This window comes from Platichthys flesus, chromosome 19 (genome assembly GCF_949316205.1).
Source record: "Platichthys flesus chromosome 19, fPlaFle2.1, whole genome shotgun sequence".
In the NCBI taxonomy this organism is placed as follows: domain Eukaryota; kingdom Metazoa; phylum Chordata; class Actinopteri; order Pleuronectiformes; family Pleuronectidae; genus Platichthys; species Platichthys flesus.
Genome location: NC_084963.1, coordinates 16,100,094 through 16,108,977, shown reverse-complemented (window position 1 = coordinate 16,108,977; position 8,884 = coordinate 16,100,094). Strand labels below are relative to the sequence as shown.

The 8,884-nt window shown below is 41.3% G+C and overlaps 1 protein-coding gene across 1 annotated transcript; it reads left to right on the top strand.

The window, feature by feature from the left end:
* Positions 1-158: 158 nt before the first annotated feature.
* On the top strand, positions 159-8,259 carry LOC133974617 (MOB kinase activator 1B). Its single transcript, XM_062412253.1, has 6 exons — positions 159-455; positions 1,576-1,742; positions 3,047-3,140; positions 4,994-5,127; positions 5,912-6,075; positions 6,205-8,259. Exons 1-6 carry the CDS (start codon positions 442-444, stop codon positions 6,280-6,282), a joined length of 651 nt encoding a protein of 216 aa, XP_062268237.1. The 5' UTR covers positions 159-441; the 3' UTR covers positions 6,283-8,259.
* Positions 8,260-8,884: the final 625 nt, after the last annotated feature.

Genomic DNA, 8,884 nt, shown 5'->3' with positions numbered 1-8,884 from the left:
AGATAATAACAATTTATCAAATGTATAAACTGAATTATAAACAGCAGTTTATTGAATAACGAAAAAAGTCGTTGGTTGCCACCATAGACTGCATTTAGAAATATTACAGTTTCCATGGTATATCACTAGATGGCAGCATACGGCAGACCTGCGTTTGACGTGCCCGGGGCGTCAGACGAAGAAGTGGAACCCTAGATCCAGTACGCTGCTGCCTCTCAGCGTACATACCAGCAGCCTGTCTGTCAAAATAACCAGGTTCCCTTCCCATCAGCTGTTTGTCACAGGCACAGTAACAGTTACTTTGGATTTCCTTCTCATACGGACCAGTAACGGGAGCCCGAGAAGAACTGGGGACGTGAGAGACCGGAGAGTTTGGATCTGCCTCCTCTCTGCTCGTTAGCTGCGCGCCAGGAGAGTTTGTCTTCTGGGCTCCGGGGAAACATGAGCTTTCTTTTGTGAGTAAAACAAAGCCGTGCGATGAATGTTTACGTTGTCCGCCCGCCGGCCCGACGGTTTGCACAATGTCAGTGTTGCAACACACCTACCCGGCTAGCTAGCTACCGAGCTAGTTAGCGAGCCACAGCAGAGTACGGGCTGCGACTACATCCTGGAGTCGCCTCGGTTGTCTGATGTGTTTCGCTTTAGCTTTCTGTCGGGTTTTTAAAGACAATCATCATCCGCTGGACTCTCAGTGTAACTCCATCTTTCGTGTAGACGAATCGAACCAGTGGCTTTAATCTTAAACCCATTGAGCACGTATACGAGAGCAGATTAAACAGTGTTATGTTCACTGTCGGGCCTGGGTATCTGCTGGTGTCACCACTTTGTTACCTCGGGCTAATCCAGCATCGATATGACACAACCCGGCGATCTAGTAATTAATCCAAAAGTAACACCACAGTGTTTAAGGTAAATTAAGCAGGAAGAGCTTAGATTAAAAACACTAAGCAATCTAAAAGGATTTGCCAATTAGATCACCTCATTTTGCTTTATGCCACTTTTGTTACGGTACACTGACGAAACGGATTCAAACTTCCGTCACTTCCTTAGCGTTGCACAGCATACAAAACATCCTTTAGATATGTATCATCGTTTCCATCAGACATATTTGATTGGATCCTTATGGTTTGAGGTAATCTGTTGTAAATGGCCAGACTCTATTCTATATTTTACATTCTACATCAGAATATGATACTCTGTATAGGCTGGTATTAGCAGATGTCATATCTCATATCAAAGCAACAGTGTTGGTATGTACCCTACCATGTTGTGATGACTCACAAGAATGCTTGTTTAATGGGCCAGTGAGAGAGATTGAATACAGTACCTCTCCCAATGACCTCATTAAGCGTCATACACAGAGAGCTACACTGTTCTTGCCCCCCCCCCACACACATACTCTTAATTAATTCTGCCAAACCAACCAATTCATCTGTAACCCCCCCCCCCCCCCCTTATTATTTAGACGATCTGAATAGTTTGAGCCCTCGCAGGCTCAAAAATTGTCCGATTATTTGACTCCTTCCATGTTAATCGCACCCTTTGTCTTAGTCTTTGATTTGTGACTCATTACAGTGGAAACCGTTCATCCAAGACGTTCAAGCCCAAGAAGAATATCCCGGAGGGTTCTCATCAGTACGAGCTGTTGAAACATGCAGAGGCTACACTGGGAAGTGGAAACCTGCGCATGGCAGTCATGTTGCCCGAGGGCGAAGACTTAAATGAATGGGTCGCAGTCAACAGTAAGTGCCAAGTTTACTTCACCTCTCCTCCGCCTTGATACACCCTCTTTTGGTTCAGATTCCCGGAAGATTGACACAACCCTCACGCAATCGTTTTTTTTTTCCCCCCTCCATTTGTCAGTCTCCTCATAGTCTTTATATTTGCTGTTAAAGGTCTCAGTAGTCGTGTTCCTGAAAAGTTCAAATAATCCACATCAAGAATCAGTGTAGTGAAGCACCGGGGTGTGAGATTTTGGCATTTCCTCCAAAGACCATGAGCGTTCATGCTGGAAAAACCACTGTGAATGTTAAATAGACTTTATTGTCTGAGCTGAGAGCCTTGTTTACTTTCCTCTGAATTGAGACAAATGGCTGGTCAGCCTTACGTCAGATCGCCTTACCCGCTGAAGTTTTGTATAAGCCGTTGACACTGTACTACAGTGCAACGCAAGTGATCTCAGTCAGATTTAAATTTTGGTGGGACAAACATGACAAAATAAATGTTCGGATGCATCATCAAATGAGCCTTTTTCTGTGATTTGACTGTTAGTCAAGCCAAAAAAGCTGCTCCAACTTGCAGAAGTAGCACAAGTTAGACTTAAAGTGCTCAGTTTAAATGAATGATCTGTTCACACTAGAAGCAATAGTTCACTTAAATGTTTTTAAGATTCTCTTTTTGGCTTTTTGTTTGCAATGGATAGTGACAGCAGAGGGAAAAAGAGAGCGTGTATACAAGTTTATTCTGTGTCCGTTTAGCGTCTCTAATGCCCTGTGGCTCAGCTGTCTCTTTACTTACAGCTCTGGACCCTAATAAATATCAGTTGTATTGACAATTGCTTTGGTGGTTGCCAGGGAAAACAATATTTTGTCTAGTTGTTGGCGTGGTTATCATTGTTAAACCTCCAACGAGCTATGAATACAAAAGTTTTGAACTAAAGTGTCTCCAGAGGGGACGGGAAAACTTCAATCAGCTACTGAAGTGAGCTGGCCAATAATGTGCCAACCATATGCCCCATCAGCTGCACAGTATGTATTACTGTCTTAGATTAGCAAACAGAGCCCCAGCGCTAACACCGCCAAACCTTTTAAATGGATCTCTCAAACAGATGGAAAGCCCAAGTTGGCCACATGCCCCTGGGAATGGACAATAACACAATTTGTGCCAGATAAGTAGAGTGTTCACTGGTCTGCACTCTGCTGCTGGGCAGTGAAGTGGGAAGGGTCAGCCGCTCCAGAGAAACGTGACGCCAGTGGTTTTGCTAGCTTCCATGGTTTTCAGTCTCATGTGCGCTTGAATCAAATATGTTCTTTTTGTGCCTTTTCAGCCGTGGATTTCTTCAACCAGATCAACATGCTGTATGGCACCATCACAGACTTTTGCACAGAGGAAAGCTGCCCAGTCATGTCTGCTGGTCCTAAGTAAGTTCATAGTTTTAGGTCATGAACGTTAACTAAGGGTGTCGCGATCGGGCTTTTTGAGGTTGATCATCGGATTAGCATCGGCCGTCACCGATCACAGGGTTTATGGCCTGAACTTCGGATAATCTCCTGACATTATCCAGAGTGACTGTATATGAGAACACAAATGTCTGGACTTTCTCTGGAGTTACTCTAGCCAGCTCAAAAGAGCCCTTACTTGCTCTGGATAATAAACCAACGAGTTGGTGCGAGAGCAGAGCAGGAGATTTTCCGCAGGATTCTCCAAGAGCAAGTAGGTGTGTTGATGACGTTTCAAACGCGCAACAGTCACAAAACCGGAAACAAAGAGATTAAATATATCTCGGGATGAAAAAGAGGTGTCATTCAAGTAGAAGACACCAACAAAGATGTCAAGAGCATGTGATGAGGGCTGATGCAGCTGTGGATGTGCTGTAAGAATAAACACTTGATCTCTGCAGCACAATTACTAGTTCCGTCCTGCCTGAGCCTGCTGCACTACCCCTCACCTCAATGTACCGGAGGATTCTGTGTTGAAGGAGTTTTTTCTCTCCATAGATGCCAAGGTGCTTGCACATAGTTGGAGCTGTTGGGTTTCTCTACAAATGTCAAGGTCTTGACCTCATTATATTTATGATTTGGCCCTAAAAATTGAACTGAATTGAATACATTTTACTTTATTTGTTTTTTTTGTGTTGGACTTTTGAGAAGCACTTTGTAACCTTGTTTAGATAAGTGTTATACAGGTAAAATTATTATTATTATTATTATTATTATATTGTCGTGAACGCATCCGAGCAGAGAATCTCCTGCAGCATTCATTTGTAAAAAGCAAACTCCGGAGAACATCTGGACCCAGTTGTGTAGACCTTCTCCAGATACCTTGTATGAAAACAGCTTAGGTTTTATCTGCTACTGTCCTGTTCTACTTCATAATATTGAGATGGACGTTTGCAAGGTTGAAAGCTTTATTTGTGAAGGTGCTGAAAATCAAAATTAACGCTTTCTTGGTTCGGTTTTTGACTTTCATTATATCCCGCTTCAACTGTACTGTCAATAATGGTGAAAGGCCCAAAGCAGTAATAATAATATTTGACATTAAACATACAATAGGTAAATTCAACCGCTTGTGGTCTTTCAGTCAAAACAATACAGACCTCTTTTGATAATGTGTCCTTGGGAGAGATGCTTAAACCCCGGATTGGCCCACATAGAACGAAAAAGTGCTGCTAATAGATGCACTGTATGAATCTGTGTGTGTGAAGGTGTGAATGTACAGTATTTTAAAGTGCTTTGAGTGGTCATTAACTAGAAAAGCACAATATAAATACAAACCATTTACCACCATTTTTGTCCCATAATCTTTTTGGATCGCTTTATTTCTCCCTTGCGATCACACTTGACTAGGACAACTTTGGCGAAAGATTGCAAAGGCAAATGGCAACAAATAATCATTGTCCATTAAGAGTGACCGATACAAACAGTGGAAGGAAGGAAGAGCTGACCGGCTAGCAGCGTGTTTCCTTCATCATTCCTTGTCTGCCCCTGAAGTTATAGGAGAGACAGACAAATGTAGAAGTAAAGTGGATATGACGAGTTAAATGCGATCAAAATGCAATGTTCTGCTAACTTGAATAGAGTATTGAACATTGTTGGAAACATTTTTGATCATTTTAATACACAAGTCAACAAATAACATAACATAGATCTTGTCGTTTTTAGACATGTAAATAAGGAATTGTTAAACGTTATATATTTGAATTAAATCAGTGGAGAATGAGTGTGAACCTAGATGGAAGTTTATTCAAAATGTTTGTCATCTGTGTTTCCTGTAGGTACGAGTACCACTGGGCAGATGGGACTAACATCAAGAAGCCCATCAAATGCTCCGCTCCTAAGTATATTGATTACCTCATGACCTGGGTGCAAGACCAGCTTGATGATGAGACACTTTTCCCTTCAAAGATCGGTAGGTTTTGTTTCTGTTGTTTGTAGTTTTGATGTTTTACTGGTTTGGTTTCTTCAAAGTTTCTCAGAGCCACAATCAATAGATGTATTACTGCTTCTCTGTATTTAAACATCATACAAATTTCCGAATTGCATATGAGGGCTTAACACATTGTTAGAACAGGGTGGTTCCTTGTTGAAGTGTGTTTGCACTTCCCTCAAATCATGCTCCGGCCTGTCTGTAAAAACCTTTCAATCCAAATGAACATACTTCAGCAAGGCTGCGTCTGCCTCGATCACTCTGAGCTTTTTGAGCTTAGTGAGATGTCCAGCAGCAACAGAGTAAAAAAAAAATAATTAAGAATGAGATGCCTTCTTATTGAGCTTTGTTATGTGTGCTTTTTTTTAATTTAAACTATGCCCGGAGAAACCTAGCACAATTTGTAAAATATTAACAATATTCAGGCATTTAGAAAATCCAAATCTTGGGAATCCCTCAACCTTATCACTGATATGATCTGTATCTTTGGTTTGTAATTTAATTGAAGTCATTCCACGGAAAATCATTCCTGCCTGCGGTCATCAGACTTTGCAATTTCTCCCTGGGAGCATCAGACAGTCTGAGTCAATACACCAGCCCTGGACTTCCATCACCTTGCTAGCACATTACACCTTATATCTTAAATAAATGATCTTCTGTTGTGTAACAAGCAGAACCCCAATCCCACTCAGGGTTGAATGAAGTATTTCTGATTCTGATCGGAATGATCTGAGCAGCTTTTCTCTCTTGCCCTCTCCTTCCCCAGGTGTCCCCTTCAAGCGAAACTTCATGTCCGTGGCGAAGACCATTCTCAAGCGTCTGTTCAGGGTCTACGCCCACATCTACCACCAGCACTTTGATTCGGTCATGCAGCTGCAGGAGGAGGCCCACCTCAACACGTCATTCAAACACTTCATCTTTTTTGTTCAGGTGAGGAGTCGCTCACGTTCGGATTTTGGCTTTTATTTATTTGAAACGAATACAGTAGATCAGGAACAAACAGTTCTGTTGTTTTGTATCGTGTGATAATGTTAGTTCCCTCTCCGTTGTCTTTTGCAGGAGTTCAACCTCATCGACAGGAAAGAGCTGGTCCCACTACAGGAGCTGATTGAAAAACTGACAACCAAGGACAGATAAACCGCTGTCATCCTTATTTTATTGGTCTTCTAGTTTTTGCACAGATACCCACCCCACCCTGGCTATACGTATGCAGTATATACTATATTTCCATTTGGGGAAATGTTTTTAAAAGGGCCAGGAAGAAGGAAGGGTCTTGATAGGTTTAAGGCACCAGGACTAATGCTATCAGGGATAATTGAACAAACCACAGATTAACATATAAGAGAAGAAGGTTTTAGCTGTATGAAAAAAACTAAACAGTGTTCAGTCACGGCTTACATTTAGGATATTAGAGACACATTAGTTTTCTATTATACTGCACAGTTTTTTATCACTAAGATTTCTGGCAACATGAGGCATTTCCATGCTCTTAGATTTCCAGCTCGCCCGCAGGGGAAGTAAAGTTGCTGTATTACAATAGGAGGGTATTGTTGTTATGGCAACCAAGCCAACCTTTTCAGCTGGTTATTTTATTCATTAAGCTACGTCGACGGAGCTCAGTCGTGATTTGCGATCAGTCAATACAAAAGAATCCTAAGTGCCTAGCATGGCTCATTATTGCCCTATATCCACAGTGAAAACTGTAAGAAGATAAAGGCCATATATCACTGAAACACTGGACACAGCGTTAAATTTCTCCCCTCCTCCTTCCTTTGTCATTTTTCTGTGTTTCTAAACTCCCTTTTAGAGCCTTTCTCTATTTGTACTGTAACTGGGTTGAAAGAAGATTTTCTTTTTCTGTAAAACCACCTTCTCACCAAACATATTCTTATTTAGTTGCGTCTTTTTGCTGTGCTGTGCAGGTTATGATAAATGAATGTTATTAAGGACGTATAGATGAGGCTAGAATACCGTCACGTCGTAGCGGGGACTGAAAATGAACTTAAACCTTTAGCTTTTCCTAGTAACACGTTCCTGTGAACTGGTCTCTCCCCAAAAACCTTTAAGTAGACACGCGTTTTAGAAAATGTCCGCCATGAATCTAAAACCTTAAAGTGTATATTAGGGTAGAATAGTTACTTGTGTCGCAGTCTCCAACAGCATTTTGAATTGGAGTCCGAGGCATCCGTTGGTATCTCACTAGCCATAAAAGCACTTTGAACCGTTTCCCCTGACCTCACTTGCCCAAATGTTTATTCTGCATAGACCGTGCTTTGTGAGAAGCTGTACCGTGTGACTGATCATAGTTTGTCTCCGCTCATATTTTCCCCCAAATGAATGTTGAACTGCTGGAACCTCCTCTGAAATCGTCCATATGGCACAAGTGAGATTTCTTCTGCTTTTTGTACGGTTTGACTCGTTTCGTCGCTGTGCTTCAACCAGCAGATGCATGACCCCCCCTCCCCGGATCTCAGAGTGTAGGTTACTATGCAATATTTGACACTAAACCACTAACAAAAAGGATCATAGTGCGCGGCTCGTTCCTACTTTATATCTGATGTTCATTTTCCTTTTAGTGCTTAAATTCTGGTGTTTGTTAAGAGTAGAAAGGTGCTTCTCATTGGGGTTTGGTTTGAGAAACGGGGACTTGAACATTTTAATATCGGATACGTGTAACACTATATTGCACCCATGCTGAGTACTGAGGGTGCGAACTGTCTTAAGCGTCATTTTCAAAGAGCATGGGGTGCTAGCTTTTGGTTCAAAGGACGCATAGATTTGTTTTAGATGATGCTGCTTCCCCGTCCCTCCATTTGGATATCAACTTTTAGTTGGTTTTAATTGTTCTGAACCTGTTACCACTTCCTTAGCTAAGTACTATGAATGTTACTGCTCATGATCAGATACATGAAAATGTAATAGAACCTGGGTCATCCTGAAAGCATCTCATCCTTATGAAATGCCCGTCACATAGCCTGTTGCCTACAGTTTTCCCTCCCCGACTGTAGTATATGATGAAATGTTTGTAAATAATGGCTTGGTAGGGGTTTTCAATGCTACTGAATTGATTGATGCTGTTTACAAGGCAAATAAAGGTGGTCTTGACTCTTTGAATGAATTTTCTGTTGACTTTTTACCTGTGAGCTCGGTGCAGCCGCTTCACTGAAGTACGGTACTTTCATACAGATCCACAAGTTTTTCAATTCTGTGCTATTTAATCCCGGTGTGCGTGTTCTCACTGTGTCTCTGTGGTTTCTCCAGCTTCCTCCCACACTCCAAACACATGGTTGTCTTTGTCTGTATGTTGACCCTGATACCGTGGTAACCTGTCCAGGGTGTTCCTGGCCTCTAACCCAATGTCAGCTGGGATGGACTCCAACCACCAACTCTATCTATACAGATAGTAATCTTTCATATGACCTTTATTTTATCAGATAAACATGCATTACTTTAGATGAAACGATCCTAAATTATTTAAAAAATCAGTTTCTACAATATTTGAATGATTTTCATATGTTTTTTTTTATAATGTTATATTAAGAGTGTACGACTGTATACATGGTACTTTTACTTTTTTAGTTACTTCGATTTGGGAATTAACATTTAAATTAACTTGCTACTTCTACTCCATTACAACTAAGAGTGGAATAATTCACTTCTTATCTCAGTTAACAGCAGATTAAGATGTTTGCACACAATTAGGTTTATAAACTATAATGCTGTGTTATCAATCAAACTG